This window comes from Rhamphochromis longiceps, linkage group LG2 (assembly GCF_057381845.1).
Source record: "Rhamphochromis longiceps isolate RC_006_pf linkage group LG2, R_longiceps_female_GT1.1, whole genome shotgun sequence".
In the NCBI taxonomy this organism is placed as follows: Eukaryota; Metazoa; Chordata; class Actinopteri; order Cichliformes; family Cichlidae; genus Rhamphochromis; species Rhamphochromis longiceps.
In genome coordinates, this window is record NC_140558.1 from 25,481,764 (window position 1) to 25,499,147 (window position 17,384).

General features: G+C 42.9%; 1 protein-coding gene across 2 annotated transcripts in view; it reads left to right on the top strand.

The window, feature by feature from the left end:
- The window catches only part of ppp3cb (protein phosphatase 3, catalytic subunit, beta isozyme), a 35,263-nt gene that overhangs the window by 11,999 nt on the left and 5,880 nt on the right, over positions 1–17,384 (top strand). For both annotated transcript variants that reach the window (XM_085419808.1, XM_085419817.1), the window contains exons 2-12: positions 1,435–1,635; positions 4,836–4,960; positions 6,734–6,845; positions 10,014–10,159; positions 11,748–11,887; positions 13,050–13,127; positions 14,564–14,658; positions 14,889–15,014; positions 16,336–16,413; positions 16,514–16,598; positions 16,888–16,985. In XM_085419808.1, coding sequence (XP_085275934.1) covers positions 1,435–1,635; positions 4,836–4,960; positions 6,734–6,845; positions 10,014–10,159; positions 11,748–11,887; positions 13,050–13,127; positions 14,564–14,658; positions 14,889–15,014; positions 16,336–16,413; positions 16,514–16,598; positions 16,888–16,985 — 1,284 coding nt within the window. The remainder of the gene's footprint in view (positions 1–1,434; positions 1,636–4,835; positions 4,961–6,733; positions 6,846–10,013; positions 10,160–11,747; positions 11,888–13,049; positions 13,128–14,563; positions 14,659–14,888; positions 15,015–16,335; positions 16,414–16,513; positions 16,599–16,887; positions 16,986–17,384) is intronic.

Sequence of the window (17,384 nt, forward strand, 5' to 3'; positions counted from 1 at the left end):
CATCTAAATATGAATCAGGTAGATCTTTGTGTGTGCCGGGAGGGTTAACGTATTCAGGGTGTGTTGAGTTTTCGGCGGAACAAAAATCTCAACGTCACCTCTTTCTCCATGTTGATTAACAGCCACAAATGCAGGCTTTGTCAGCAACTGTTCGTGCGTTAACAGACATATTTTGACTAAAGTCACATTGTAATATATTTTATTGCAACGGCTCATTTAGCATTGGCTAAATGACGTCGATGTCTCAGCAATGACTACATTAAACCCTGCTGACTGGCTCCGTGTTTTTGCTGAGCTGCTTATACTGTGAAGAAAGAATGAAAACGCGCGGTCACATTAAAATGTAACGACAGACATCAGCGTGGAACCTCGCGGAGGAGACTGTGGCCTGTTAGAGCAGAAAGAAGAGAGCGAAGGAGCAAGAGGGAGAGGCGAGCGAAAACAGAAAAAAACAGAGAAGGGACAAGAGGAGAGAGTGCAAAACAGAGACAAAGTGACAGTGTGTGTGTGTGTGTGTGTGTGCGTGCGCATTCAGAGCCAGGCCTAGATTTTAGCGTGTGATCTAGGCCATTATCTGTGTTAGCACTGGTGGGGCTCAAACAGGCTCTGTGGATCCTTCATAACAATACCTTTTATGAGCTTGTGCGTGTGTGTGTGTGTGTGTGTGTGTGTGTGTGTGTGTGTGTGTGTGTGTGTGTGTGTGTGTGTGTGTGTGTGTGTGTGTGTGCACTGCCACTTATACACACTTGTGCAATCGTGCATGTTAATGCCAGTGTGACATACATGATGTACAGATGCTCCTGCACCTCTGCCGGGTGCAGGAGCGTGCCACATAGTTTCTGCCTGTTTGCTAACAACAGGGCGTGTGTGCGCTTTTGTCAAGCGTGTCTTCATATATGTGTGCGTGTGTGTGTGTGTGTGTGCGCACGCCTTCTCACGTGCAGCTGTGTACTCTTGCTGTATCACCCTCATCGTCAGTCAACCCCCCTCTCCATTGGCACCCTGGGGGCCTTCATTATGTAAGAAAGACATTGCTGCAGAACAGAGGCAGCAGCCCTGATAACTGTGGCAGCCCCTACTTCAGTACAACCCGCTTAGGCCTCCATAACACACACACACACACACACACACACACACACACACACACACACACACACACACACACACACACACACACAACGCACACATGTACATACGCGCACACTGCAAGCCTGCAGCAGAGGTGTGATCAGGATAATGGTGAGGATTGGGGCTTCTGACAACTGTGGGCAAGCTTGTTGAAGTGTACAGGAAATATCAATAAATCATTTTCTGCATTGTAATACACAATCTCCTCTTTCCGGCTTCTTTCTCCCTCTCCCTGCATAATTTAACTCCCTTCCTTCCATCTCATCCCCCGCACTTTCTCCATCATCTCCACATTTCCATCTCCAGCGGTCCCCTTCCCCCTGGCCCATCGGCTGACCATGAAGGAGGTGTTTGACGCGGAGGGCCGGCCGCGAGTGGACCTGCTCAAAGCTCACCTCACAAAGGAAGGCCGTCTCGAGGAAGCCGTGGCCCTGCGCATCATCGATGAGGGCGCCGCCATCCTGCGCCAGGAGCGCACTATGTTGGATATTGAGGCGCCAGTCACGGGTAAGGAAGGGATTCAACGCACCAATTAGGAGATGGTAGAAAACAGTTGGAAAGCTAACGCGCTTTCTTGCAAGAGTTAGCCGCGCAAAGCGGTTTCCCCGCACAGGGAAGCTGATCAGGTCTCCAACTTTATATGAGACTTCGTGAGTATTGCAAAGTCTCTCTAGAAGAAAGTGTCTGCACTGGGCAGCCATGTTGAAAGACCTATGGAAAAGAAATCATTGCATTTTTTAAACAGCTCTTTCCCCCTGAAAGTTATACTCATTGCTGTTGCAGGAGTCCCAGGGTTATCTTATAATGTCTCTTGACAGCACTAAACGTGTTCCTTATATTTTGCTTTTTAAATTTATTTTACTGGAGTAGACCCCAACTGCCACTCCCACATCTTAACTTTTATTTATATGTTGGGAAAACTGCATTCAACTAAGATAAAGTCCATCACATGATTGATGAAGAACCTGTAAATTTCAGACCACCAATCAAGTTAGTTACATCTCCCACACTGTCTTCCACGATATACTCTTTGGCCTATATTTATTTTGTTGGGCTCTGATCTTTCGTGTTACTCTGTAAAATAACCTGAAATGCACTGTTACATAATTACCAGTTAACAATATAAACCTTAAGCTACAGTCCCACACGCCTACACAAATCCCCAACCTATTGAGGAAACACATATGATCTTTTTTTTCTGTTTGTGCATTAACATAAAGCTTAAACACAAAGCAAAGATGAAAACCAGCACAAAGAGAATTTAAAGCGATTCCGAATCCTGACCGCTCATCCCAGCTTGTTACCTGCTGAAGTTCAGGCTCTGGGTCAGTATACACTCAGCTTTATCATAACTCTGGGTTCTTGGATAGTTTTGTGTTAGCATGCTATCTCTAGAAAGAGCAGTATATGTAGACTGGCACACGAACATGTGACATTACTGCATTACTGAAAATTAAATGTAGCTCGAATTGAAAGGTGTAGCGTCTTTATACCATGGCTATGGTAGGTAACCCTACTCACTGTGGCCTCCAGACTATCATAAGCCAAAAAAGGTGTTCTTTACTATCGTTCACCTGTTTTAAATTGCAAAATGTCTACGTTTTATTTATTAAAAGCATCTGCAAGTCACCCATTGAGCAAAGCGACATCAAAATTAAAAAAAAAGGCTACTTGTTTGTTAAAATGCAGGCATGAGTGACAAGCAGAATAGATCAGACATTTCACAGTGAGGAGACAGATAGCAGCAGTCTCACGGAGAGGCAGAGAAATAGAGCTGTGGAGCAAAAAGGCATAAAGATCAGTAATTATGTATTAATCAGAATCCATTCATTGATTCATTAATCTGCCATATGTATCTGCCACCCTTTTAATATGAACTGTTGTTCGGTCGCACTTCACTGAGAGACCCAATTGGCGCAACAGCTCGCTCTGGCTTGGGTAATAGCTGCATGTATTCCCCTCCCAGGGAAATGGTAAGAACTGAGTAGGATGCGGAGGAGAAGCCGGGGATCGAAATCGAGGGAGAGCAAAATAGAAAGAAAGTTTCTGAGACAATGACAGAGATGACAGACAAGCGGCCAGGCAGACGCAGACACTGGCAACCTATTGACTCTGCCTGGCTCGTGTACCTATGTGTCTGTGCTTCTGCGTGCTGCATTTATGCAAATGCGAGCGGTGTGATAATTCTGTGTGGGCTTGTTGTGCCCACGCAGTGTGGGAACATCGCTCAGCTTTCACAGGTACAGATCCCCAGGGACAAGGACAGATAGATGGGCAGATGGAGAGACAGTCAATCATAAGCAGCTTAGTGCAGAGGTTCTCTAACCTGTTTGTTCCCAACGAGCAACATATTGATCCCGCTTTCCTGGTTCCACTTCACCAGAGTCTGACTCAGAAACACACAAAAATTTCCTGAGAGTGTGCCGTGATTGGAAATGACTGTTACATTTCAGATACAAACTACAGCAAAATAGACTCACGTAGAAAGAGCTTTCACCAAAAATGCAATATAAAGGGGATACAAAGAATACTTCAGCACTTTGATGCCGTCTCAAAGTATGAGCTCTAAGACAGACAGACAGCTGGATGGCTAAAATCTGAACTGACAGGCTTTTAGGATGTCACACGAAGGCTTCTGGGAGAATACCGAGACAGCTCAGAGGAGGCAGGCAGGTACGGCTCAATTTCACTCATGACATTTCTCATTCCCAATTCCCAGTTCAAATTAAAGCAAATGCTTATAAGTAGTCACAAAAACAGACATTAACATGGCAAGCAGATGGAGAGACAGGCAGACGAAGGCGGTCAGACAGATGCAAAATGGCCATCGTAAAATGGCTGCAGAGGGGAACTATGACATCAACTAAAAGTGAAAGGAGAGACCAGACAGATGGCGAGGGAGGCGGATGGTAAGATGTATGCTGGCAGATCGTACGGGCAGACAGACCTGAAGTCGTTCAAAATGTGAAGTCTTCAGCATGTGCAGCCTGATTTACTCCTGGAAGCAACTTGTAACAATTCAAAAGAGAAAGCTCACAAAAGCTTGCATACAATAAGATGATGCAAAGGTCAATCAAGAAAGCCAGATACAAACAAATCGGATTTACCCTGAACGTGATTGCACGTCGTCATGAATACATAAAATCCAGCATCGGGTGCGAAATTATAAGCTAATCCTCGCTATCTTGGTTAGTAAGGTGTGTTTAACTGATGTAAAAAAAACTGAACACAGAATTCTCAAGTCTGTTAATACAAATAACTCACAGTAACATATTCTAGATTTGCTAGCCTATGATCCACTGGTGGGTGTATCCCACCTCCCCCTTATCGTAGCCCACTCCCCATGACCTGGAGTTGGATATGCAGTTAAGAAAATAGATCAAAAACTGGACAGATGACCCAAAAAGCACAAAACTTCCAGCTCTGATTTCTGGTCTTTTTCAGGTAGTTTTTAAACAGACCTTGAAATGATCGAGTAGAATCTTTAAGGAGCTTTTAAAACACATTTTTGCTGTTTTTTCTATCCAAACAGATGAGTGGTGTTTCTAGATCAGCAGCCAGGACAGATATACCTCTGCAGATGCAAATCAGGCCATATGGAGCCACTGAAGCAAAGACGGTCCCATATTTTTGAGCTGAATTTGTTATGTGGGAGCTGAAAACTGCGGTGTTTATAATCTTGACACTGTTGTGTGCTGTTTCCACAGTGTGCGGAGATATCCACGGCCAGTTCTTCGACCTGATGAAGTTATTTGAAGTGGGAGGCTCTCCTGCGAACACGCGCTACCTCTTCCTAGGGGACTATGTGGACAGGGGGTACTTCAGTATTGAGGTGAGGAAGGATTGGGCACACTGTGTATACGTCTTATTTATAGTGCTGTGCATTCAGTTGGGAAAAAAACAACTATCCTTGTTGCTATGTATGCCAGATTAGTGTATGTGGTGTACATTGTATTGAAGTCTATTATGCACATTCCAGGGGCAAGGTGTATTTTGGTATTCAGTATTGCAGATGTACAAAAAGTACTTGAGATTAGCAGTGACACGATGCACTATATGTGTCTGACAAATGCACATATAAAGATGCAATTTAGAATTCGTGACCAGGGGGTCCTTGTTACTGAGATCAACTTTCATTCACTATGTGTTTCTACAGGACAGGCAACAATTTAAGGACAGCAAACGCTAACCAGAGTGTAGTTTGCTTCTTACTGTAAATATGCATGAAAGTTGGATGGAAACAGCACGGTATTCCAAGAGCTGTTTGAATATTTGATTCTTCAAAATGGATGAGGGCATCATAAAGAAATGTGTGATTACGTTATCCAGCAGAAATGTGGTACAGATGAGCAGACTGACTTGAATCCACAATATACAAGCGCGTGAATGTCTCAGCCTGTCAAGTCACCGTGGCATATGGGATATGTCGCTGACACGGAGTGAGTTTGGAGCAGAGGGAGCGATATTTAGGCCACCTTCCTAACACATCTGAAGGGCACATAAGGAGGAGACTAAATGTAGAACAGAGATGATGGTGTGTAAAGGTGAGAGAACATCCTCTGAGCCATTTGTAGGGTTTCCTAAGTGATAAGAGTAAAAAAGCCAACGTGATAAATAAACGCACATCCTGCTGTACTCTAATGACCAAACTGTTCAGCCCCAAAATTTGAGCTTAACTTTGATTCTAGGCAATATGACATAGTTTCAGATTAATGCTGCACATACAAGACAGTTTTACAGTTTTTCCTACTGATGAAGACCACCCTAATGGCCATTCATAGCACAACAATGTAATTAAGTAATAGACCAAAAACTTAAATGACAGTAAAGTTCCTGTTTTTCACCGTATGCTCTAGAAATGAGAAGTTTTACTTTACAATTTAAGCCTGAAGAGTCCAGCCTGTTCTCACTCCCAATGCGTAATATACCGACGATTTGTCATGTCCCGAGGCATTCCATGGGAACGCGGAAGGTGACCTTCCACGTTCCTATGTTGCGCGCCAGATTGTGGATGAAATCGAATAGAATTACACTCCCGCGGTAACACATGTTTCAGCTGTGTATTCCAGCCCTGACCCTAATCATAACCTTATTCTTAACGTTAACCACCACCTTAATCGTGAAGTGTTTTCCAAAACGATTTATGCAAAATTTATGTGCAGATTTAAAACCAAACGGCTCTCATGTTTCCTAATTTTTCCGAACTCGTAATATAGGGACGTGTTGGGTGGTCAAAAGCGTAATATACCAACGATTTGTCACCTAGCGTAAAATGTTACGCTTTGGGAGTGAGAACGTGTTGGAAGAGTCATACAGACAGATTTCTTTCATTTACTATAGCAGCATTTAGAAAAACTATTGGAATTGTACTTCTTCTTATATCATGAGATTATTCTGAGATTAAATGTGTACTTAAACTTCTGTACATTGATTAAAAAGGGGAGTTTGCCTGGTCTGGCCCACTTCATATCAAAGTGGGCTGTTTATGGCCTGCGATGTAAAATTAATTTGACATCTGCACTCTTTGAAAATCGAAATGCTGTTGCAGTTGTGTACCTGCTGAACTCAATTTCTCATGTTTTCTCTTCTTTTGGTGAATATTTAGTGTGTGTTGTACCTGTGGTCACTGAAAATCCTCTACCCAAAGACGCTCTTTCTTCTCCGGGGGAACCATGAATGTAGACATCTGACAGAATATTTCACCTTCAAACAAGAATGTGAGTTGGCTTTTCGTTACACGGCCCATTTTTCTTTTATTTTGGGATTGGTTCTTCCGCTCCTTTCACCCTCCGATGTTAAGCAGTGCTTATTTAGTTTTGATTATTAGTGGTTTGAACAGATCTTGTAAATCTCAGCTGACTGGAGAACATATTTTCAGTTTGGTTACAAACTTGGCGAAAAAATTAGCATGCTAACTGGTTCAGGATCATACATTTACAACTTACACTGCTCAGTTTACAGCTAAGAGTTTATTTGTGCTTGAATAACACCTAAACATGGTTTTTAAAAAAAGAGGAAAAATCAGTAATTAGTCAGTATTTCCTATAGCAGGTAGCATGTTTTGTTTTATTTTCAAAGCCAGGCGTTATTAGCTAAAGGTAGCTAGCTAGCTTAGTTAGCAGGGTGCAGCTAAAGATAGCACAGAGATATATACCTGCTAATTATGTAACATATTAATATAATACAACAATACCACTTTCTGAACTCATCTCAGAGTTGATGGAAAGAATACTAATAAAAATAACACAAAACATGCCACGACTTTTTTTTTCTGTCAAACTAGCTAATATAAAGAAAACCAACACCTTTTCAATTACACAATTTAGCTGAACACCTATAGCAGGTAGTTAATGGCTGTCTTCCTACATAATTAGCTTTAGGGAGCAGTTTTTTTGCAGCAGGCTGTAAATGTTTTTAACATGTGTATCTGCAGTTTTGCACGTTCAGGTTGTCTTAAGTTTGCAACCCTAAATGTAGCTTTCAGGATTGCTATTGTAGGTGAAAAGCTGATTAGCCCTTACACGTTATACACGACTGCTGAGAGAATGACACCATGTAACACGCGTGCAAATCGTGTTGAGCTGTGCTGTGCTTTAGGTGGCGAAGCTCTGATTGGATCCGCTTTATTCCATTACCTGATAGTTTCACCTATGGAGTTAAATATTTTCTGCTGGATCTCTTCTCATCCTCCCCCTCACCATCCTTACTTTTCTGCCACTGGCATGTTGTGTCCGCCCTCTCTTTCTCTCCCTCCATCCTTTTGCTCTCTCCCCCAGTGTCTCCCTCTGTCTCTCTGACTCCTCCGTCAGCGAGCTTCAGCCTCCTGTCCGAGAGTGGGTGATTAGCAGCAAATTAATTTGGCCCTTAATGATTGGCTCAGGGACTTACTCCTCTGTGTCTGATTGGCCAAGGGACGAGGAAGCTAATTTCCCTTGGTGCTCATGGCGAATAGTGGTCGCCCTCAATTACCATCTGCTATGTGTGTGTGTGTGTGTGTGTGTGTGTGTGTGTGTGTGTGTGTGTGTGTGTGTGTGCAGCACGAGAGCATGTACTGTGACTGCATGCGTGTGCAAGTGTCTTCATAAATGTTTGAGAGTGTGGAAGGAGCTGGTGGACTGGCAATAATGAGCCCTTGCTCTACACAAGGCAGATGGAGAGGTTGACAAACATACTCCTCGCTGTCACACACACACACACACACACACACACACACACACACACACACACACACACACAGAGGCTGGCTACTGTACGCTTGTACTCCACAAGACTGGCTTTGATTTGTGTACGTGTCGTTTCATGTCCTTACACTCTACCTTCTCTCTTCCCCAGTCATCTCCTCTCGTTCCTTCTTATAACCTCTCCTCCTTCTCCTGTCTCCTCCCATCAGTCTTTCTCCTTCTCTCTTTAGCGTTCTTCTTTTCTCGCCTCCCTCCTCCTCTGCTGTCTAAAAACCATCCTCTTCTTCTTCTTCTTCTTCTTCTTTTCCAATCTCCTTTCAGCTATTTTTAATCCCGCGGTTTTGATTTTATGTCAGATGCATTGTTACGCCCATGTGTGAAATGTACTTTAAAAGATGCCGTGTCTTGGATGTTGTTATTGATATTGCTGCCAATTCAAAGGAGTTTTTAATACACACAGACACACATACAAAAAAGAAGAAAAAAAGTGACATGTCTATGCTGCTTTGTGTTTATATTTGGGTCATTATTTAAAATGCTGTAATAGTGAGATTTGTGTTTTATTTTATTTTTTTTGTCTGGTATCTCTGAAGTGGCATTTCTAAAACAAAATCCAACATCATCAGAGAGGAGAAAAACAGGTCATATGGGAGTGCTGGAGAAGAGCTGGCCCCATAAATTATTAACGCGTTGTGTGAAAATCCCACACGTTAGTGCCCTTGCACCCAAGTGAACCAAATGACGTGGTAACACTTTACGGGAAGGGTATTATCGTGAATTCATTCGTGATTTCATGCACGAAAAAGCGTCACTAATATGTGAAAAAAACCCCATGACTCATCAGGAAAGTGCATGAATTAACAGTATCTCATGCATGCCTTAATGCATGAACAATGCATTAATTAATACAACACCTAAGGTATTTCAGTCATCTTGATTCATGAGTTATTAACCGTGTGCACCGACAGACTTAAAAAGAAAACACTGAGCAGAGGCAGTGAGTGTGTGTTCACTGTCTCTGCTCAAATGTTCTAATCGTGGTTGACTAAGCAAAACGTCTTTATGACTTCGTCATGTTTGAGGGGCCTAAGGTAAAGTGGCGAGCTGGGTATTGCTTTATTAACATTGATGAATAACAAATGAAAGTTGAAGGAGATTTGTGAGCGGGAGACAAAGATAAAAGATGGTTAAAGCCACTTTTATGTCACCCATTGGTTTGTACACACTTTTTTGAAGGTTAACATTAGGTGGTGAAGACGTGGTGAAGACGTCATGGTTAAATAATTATTCTTGAAAATAATCAGAATTGGTCAGAATAGACATTCACTACCATTACTGCTTTTTTTGGTTATTAATTTATTGTTCTTTCTTTAAGGCACGCACACTGCAGTGTCATTCTTGGTCTGTTACACACAAACACAATTAAAGCTATTTACTGCACAAAGTAATGTATGATTTTATATATATGTACCATTACCACAGCGTGTTAGCAATCGTGTTTTTAGACTGATTCTGTCTGAAGCCTTCAGATTACTAACTTCTGTCCATGTAAAGGCTTGTTTGTTCTGCGTGCATCAGTCTCCCAGTGACAGGGACCGACTGTGCATTTGTAGCAATGGTGGCTATTCAAAGCATGTCAAAACACACTCAGGCGCTTCCTTTGTTTCAAGTCTTGAAATGTCTGTCTACTCCCCCAACCTGCAGGTAAGATCAAGTACTCAGAGCAGGTGTATGACTCCTGCATGGAGGCGTTTGATTGCCTGCCTCTGGCAGCCCTGATGAACCAGCAGTTCCTATGTGTGCATGGGGGGCTTTCACCAGAGATTCACACGCTGGACGACATCAAGAAGGTAAAATCAAAGACACACGAGCAGTTTTGAGTTATCACTGCTGTGATAACAAAACAATGATAACTTTTTTGACAAAAAGTGGTGTTTAATGACATTTTTTGTAGCTATGGGGTGAATGTTTTGTCTGTATACAGTAATATTTTTCACCTTATTTTACAGAATTTTCTATTTGTATTTATTTCTAAGTATTTGATAAGCAATGCTGACCATTGTGTAAATAAGGCATCAATCAGCTCTTAAAAAATAATGGTTAACTGTCTTTGAGAAGTACTAAAAAAAAAAAATTGCTGAAATGTAATGAAGAACTGAATCTGAATTCATTTTAAACCTTTTCCTGTTTAATCATTATGTAGTAATGCATAAAATGTATATAAAGTGATAAAACAGCCTTTTAAAAAACATTTGTAATAACTAAATTACAGAGCTGAAACCTACCAATCAGATTGAGAAAGTCTGGTTTGACAGTGTAGAAGTTGTCATATAGAAAAGCTTAAAGAAGCCAAAGCTAACTTCACGTATTGTTTACTAAAGGCCTACACAGAGCAAACAAAACAATGAAAAATAGAAAAAATATCCGTTTTGGTCATACCCTTTGTTATTCTGCATAACTAAATGAATTAGTTGTTGAATCAAATCACAGTGGAGAGAAGAATCTAGACCTTGTAAACCTAGCTTAGCAGTAGCTACAGCTTTGCCTTCAATTCAGGTGACAGGGTGTAGCTAAGTCAGGTGTTTAATGAATACATTATTTGTTCTTTTCTTTTCCTACTTACACAAAACAGTGATGCGTTATATTTGTTGTAACTAGGAAGTATAAATAATGATAGTAAGGAGATTTGGCCTAGAAAGCCATAGAAACACATTTATTTTGTAGACAATGCATTTAACCCTTGCATCTGCATTCCCAAAGACATGGTGTCACTTTATATTCAGCATCCTGGTATATATGTAAGTTCTGTTATAGAGAGTAATCAGCCTGCAAATGTACAAAAAGAAGAAAGATCAGCCTTCGTAACTGTCCACAGTTTGTTATTCATTCTCAGTTTCACCGTTTCTCCAGTTCCTGCTCTTTGCCTGTGCAGGATAAGGAATACAAGAGCAAGGAAAATTAATCATGCATGCAACATGAGATCGACCTATGTGCAGCACTCAGGCACATTCATTCAGCAGTCATAAACCAACTTTTATTTCAGCTTTTTAGCCTGCTCCGAGTGTGTTCATTAGAAACCATAAAATAACCCCTGTGTGTATACAGTTCACTGAGCTCCAGAGCACAAAGCCGCACACATGAACACAGAGACGCGAGAACACATACTTCCTCATCTAATGGCAGTGTTTCCATGGTGAATCTGCTGGTGTGACATCTTCTCCCTCCTGTGTGGTGGGGGTTGCCATGGAGATGCTCTGCTCTGACAGTATGTGTTTGTGTGTGTATGCTATGTGTTTGCTTTTCTTTCTCCCCTGATTTATCCTATATGTGTTGGAGGGTTGTTTACATGACTGAAAATGTCTTTCATGTAGAAAATCTCTGTTTCTGTAAGCTCACATTTCTATACTTCTGTGTGTGTGCGTGTTTTTTTTGTCCTAGTTGGACCGGTTCAAGGAGCCTCCGGCGTTTGGGCCCATGTGCGACCTGTTGTGGGCCGACCCCCTGGAAGACTTTGGCAATGAAAAGACCCAGGAGTACTTTGGCCACAACACGGTCAGAGGGTGCTCCTATTTCTACAGGTACAGGAGGGTAGAATTACTCCTCAAGGTGTTGTGACGGCAAAAAAAACATTACGTAAGAGCCCTGACATTTTATTTTTGAATGGGAATGAATATAGTATGGCAGCCTTGCAGCAGCAGATCCCTGTGCTTATGAAGCTCAAAGGCAGAGCTAAGAGCTGACCTGGTACTCCAACAAGCCAGTGTGGATGTAATATTCTGGGATGATGGTTCACAGCAGAGACAGTACTCTTTAAAATCACCACCTGAAAGAGAAAGAAGTTCTCACTCATGTCCCTGACTCCGGGTTTTCTCTTGGATAGGTCGATGTCTCTTTCTAAATGATCTGAGCGCCCTGTCGCTACCGTGCATGAGCAACGTGCGATGCTCACCTACAAATTAGAAATCTAATAAGTTTCAGGTCGACTTCAAGCTGCAGGTTTGGGATGTTGTTCCCGAGCAGAGAGAACGGGAGAGACGCCTCGTGTGTGCGTTTACACCACATCCGAGATCCACTAACGGTCGCTGGGATTTGTAGAAAATCTTGGCTACTTTACACACACATACGCACACCAAACACGCAGCACACACAGTTCCGTTTCAGCATGAAACGATATCCCACAATCCCCAGGGAGACTGCACGGTTCTGTTGCTATGACGACTGGCTACTCCTGCCAGATATGGAGTGATATTAAGATACAGTGAGAGAACGAGGGAGAGTAACATAGGAGGAGGGTGGCAGGGGGAAAAAGATGAGAAAGTAAGAATGGGGGGCATGTACAGACGAGGGGGAGACGGTGTTTAGAAATGGGTGTTGTGACATGTTCTCTGTGGCAAACACACCGATTTTCTATGTTTAGGAGACACAGCATCAATCAGCCAACTAGTGTACAGTCAGCACACCTCAGCACTGAGGCAGCCATAAGCCTGGCTCAGGCCTGTCACTCCTCACTGATGCCCCCTGCTGGTCTCAGTCAGACACTACCTTAGAAAACAAAAGCCTACTCATCACCCACTGCCAGACTTTAAATATCTGTTTTGTGGTTTACAGCAGCCTTGACATATGACTTGTTTGTTATGTAAAGTGTGTTTTACTGCATCTCTTTGAATAATTCTTCCCCTTCATGTTTCTTCCTTTGCCCTCACTTACTCTCACTTGTTGTCCCTCTCTCTCTGTCTCCAGTTATCCAGCAGTGTGCGAGTTCTTACAGACCAACAACTTGCTGTCAATCATCAGAGCGCACGAAGCACAGGATGCCGGGTGAGCTGACCGGCTGCTGCGGCTCATTCCTTTCTCTCAGCTTAAATGGGCACACCATTTCATTTAATGGCTTACCCTGACATTTCATGTTCTGAGCTGTTATTTTTCATTGTCGGGGAATTGGCACATTGCAGGAAAAGAGGCGGCGCAATTTTCACCCTGAAACTGTGTGATTAGCATTGTTAAGAGTTGGTCTGACTGAGAGTGCACCAACAGCCGGTGCAAGATTCAACCCTAACTAACTCAGCACAGGAAGTCAAAGAGGCTGCGTACACTTTGTACTAAAAGTCTGAATAAAATAGTGAAGGGAAAAAAATTGTGACCCAAAAATGCATTCCTGGCATCTATTATCTCACTGAAAATCCTCTAGATGTAATGCAGCAATTAAGGCAGCGCTGTGTTCTGTGTGTGTGCTGTTTGGTGAACCCATTAACAGTATTTGGTCTGTCATGCAGACAAGTAGTCTGGGTAATCATCCAGAGGTCTTAATGCACTTGTTATAGGATGGCCAAAAAACAAGCTATTTCAGTCGCCAGGCTTCTGCACCTGTGCAGAGTAGCTAATGTGGAGATAAAACATGCATTCATGGTCAAAAAAACAAAAAAGAGACTGTTCGATGAAGTAAGCAGCTGCAGTGTGGATACAAAATGAAGCAGCTTTCACCTGAGAACTTACAAAAGACATTGTATTCACTGCTGTCTCTATGAATTCTTTGATTGAATTCCTGAAGCCCTTGATTTGTGAATGTGCCGTTGCTGCATTATATTCTCCAACAATAGTGACAGCACAAAGAGAATAACGGCCAGCTCACTCAAAAAAAAAATCTAAGCTAGCTGCTACAGGAACTACCCTAAATGGTGAGTTTGTCTGGGAAAAATTGGTTTCTCTTCACTGAAGTTTAATAAGCAGTGAGAATCTAAAGCTGTAGCTCGGTGGATTTACAGCAGCACACTTTCCTGTCAATATTACCTGATGAAAATGTGTGTTTATAGCGGCCTGACAATGAAAAAGGATTTTTTTCCCCTAAACCACACAAATCCTAAACAAAGGGGGGGGAATCAAAACATAACATACAAATATTATCATTAAATTCACACAGAACGTGAACCACGCTCTCCTGGGTGAAATTGTTAGACCCATTCAGCCACCACAACCCAGAACAGTAAAGTTTTGTTTTGATAATTTGCATATCTATGCAGGCTTCCGATGCCCAGTAGCTTTTTCTGTTTTTTTACTTGTCATTTTCCTCTGCTATGCAAGGCAATCTGGTCTTTTTCTGTTCTGTTAGTTTAAAAGAGTGTGGCTGTCTCACCTCTAACCATCCCCTGGCTGCTTTAGAAGACCTGCAAAGCAAATCTTTGTTTCTTTCATCCACAGCGCGGTGTCCTATTTGAGTGGCTATAACGTGGGCGGCTTGTTTGTCTCTCTTTCCTCAGGTACCGTATGTACAGGAAGAGTCAGACTACAGGTTTCCCCTCGCTCATCACCATCTTCTCCGCTCCAAACTACCTGGATGTCTACAACAACAAAGGTCTGACTGACGTGTGTTATCCAATTATTGTAGAGCAAACTGTTTGCGTTGTAAGACTTCTCAGGAAAATCTTTACATGTACGGATGGATGGAAACATTGTTACCTCCTAGAGGAGCAAGCTTTCAATAGGTTAATATCTGTTTCTGTGTGTGTGTGTGTGTGTGTGTGTGTGTGTGTGTGTGTGTGTGTGTGTGTGTGTGTGTGTGTGTGTGTGTGTGTGTGTGTCTAGCTGCGGTGCTAAAGTATGAGAACAATGTGATGAACATCCGTCAGTTCAACTGCTCCCCTCACCCCTACTGGTTGCCCAACTTCATGGACGTCTTTACATGGTCGCTGCCCTTTGTTGGAGAAAAAGGTACACCCCCCCCCCCCCCCCCCCCCCCCCCCCACACACACACACACACACACATTACATTACAAATACCATGGAAGAGCATGTTGAAGAGGAAGTGCAAAATCTTCCTCTTCCACGTGAAGATAATTTTGAAACCATTTAATTTTGAAAGTGAAAGTAAACCTCCTCTGCTCAGCTACTAACAGAGTTTGCACGGTATGCATGCGTAGTTTGGGATCCTGGTCCTTGCTGGTGTCTACTGGTCAATAGGGGAGTTGACTGGATGTCTGTGAGATTCTGAGACAGAAGGAGAAACTTAAAGTCTCTGAAGAGAATTCATGTATTCTCAAAGATCACCAGATTTGACTCGTTTGACCTGTTTGAAGGCAGGGACAACCCGCAGTGGGTGGACTGGCTTCCTCTATCTGTCCAGTGTAACTGTGGGCGGATGGCTTGTGAGGTTTAGAGGCTGCTGGCCTTTCAGGCAGAATATGGCTTCAAAACCAGCAAAGTGTGGCATCAGAATCTGGGCTTTATTTTATGGAATGTGTAAATATATACAGAGCAGCTGGGAGGAGGAGCTGCTGAAAGAAACCAGGGGACACGAGTGGTGCTAGATATGTCATACAACCTGGGACAGTGGCACCTCAAAACAAGGCCGACGACGGCTGGAACACATATTAATGTCAGTGAACAGGACGTCTCAGTTCATTTTTTTCACCAAGATAAGCTTCAGTATAGCGGATTTTTAGCATCAATTACAACCTTGTGACAAAAAACAGTTGTGTTGTTAATTCTGGTTGCAATCAATAAACATATATGTTTTCTCTGCAGTTTGAAATTGAGCTGAAGACGATATATGTTAATGGTTCCAGGTCAAACTGACCTGAGGGATACCAGTTTGATAAGCGATTAATAAAATGGATCGCTGATGTACAGTAACAGAGTGTGATTCTTGATATCTTCATCTTTGTCCACTCACAGCCCTCTAACGTCTTCACAGCTGGACATAGTTCAGCTCCGTCCTACTTACATAAAAAGATTTGTTCACATTTTTTCCCAGAAAACATTTTTATTTTTCACAGTAGACACTGAAACATGTCGTATCAAAGGGTGTTAAGGGGTAACAATCACACCGATGATGGCTCATGTTCCATTAAGGGATCGCGGAGAGCCGGTGTGAAGGTCTGCTGTCACATAGGTCGATAATTTACCGCTATTCATTGAAGGACACGATAATTACCCTGTCGTTAACATTTTGACTAGTACCTAAACTGCATGAACCAGTTGGCAGTTTTGTTGTCCTTTTATAGAAGCGTATCTGTGTCTGTTTGCCCTGCAGTGACTGAGATGCTGGTCAATGTTCTGAGCATCTGCTCTGACGACGAACTCATGAACGATGGAGACGAGATCTATGACGGTACGAAGCCGCCAGCATTGATTTTTTTAAGGGTAGCTAGCGTTCTTCTTTTCTTCTACGTATCAACTTTCAATAACGTTTCTTCTCCACTCACTTCCAGCCAGTGCAGCGGCAGCGAGGAAAGAGGTGATCAAAAACAAGATCCGAGCCATCGGGAAGATGGCCAAAATGTTCTCCGTTCTAAGGTGGGTCAATTTGCAGTTAAACATGCGTGTGCGCTTGCCTGCACATGCTCGGTTTGCCGCAACTTCTGCAGAAGCTGGCAGTCATCAGATCCTCACTTTTTAAAAGAGATTTTTCTAAAATCTGTCTTTTAAACCACAATCGTGTTTTTTTGCATGTTTGCAGGTGTGCAGTGTGTGAGGAAGTGTGTAATTCTTTCTCTTTATCACCTGCTGTCTTCTTTTACCCACACACATCTGTCACACACACACACACACACACACGCACACACACACTGTCTCTGTTTCTCAGGGAGGAGAGTGAGAACGTCTTGACCCTGAAGGGACTGACCCCGACTGGCATGCTGCCCAGTGGCGTTCTCTCTGGGGGCAAACAGACCCTGCAGAGCGGTGAGCGTTTCATTCACTCACACACACATAAGCACACACACAGTCACATGCACACAAACTTAACCCCGAACTCATATATAGAAACACAATGCCACACAGACAGTTTGAGTATCTGCTTTGGAGCATCCTCCGGTTCCTCCATACCCTCTCTCCTCTTCTCCTCCTCCTCCAGCTGTTTTTCTCCTCTCATCCTTCTGCCTCACTGACTCACTCCCTCTCTCCACCTCACCTCGCCAGCGCTGAAGGATACCATCAGCCCACTGGTTGCCTGTGTGTGTGAGTGTCAGAGAGAGTGTACGAGCGAGAGGCTGAGAACCTGAGAATGACACCAAAATACAGGGCAAATGCATGTGTGTGTGTGAACTAACAGCAGCTAATGCTAACACCAGGTGCCCTCTG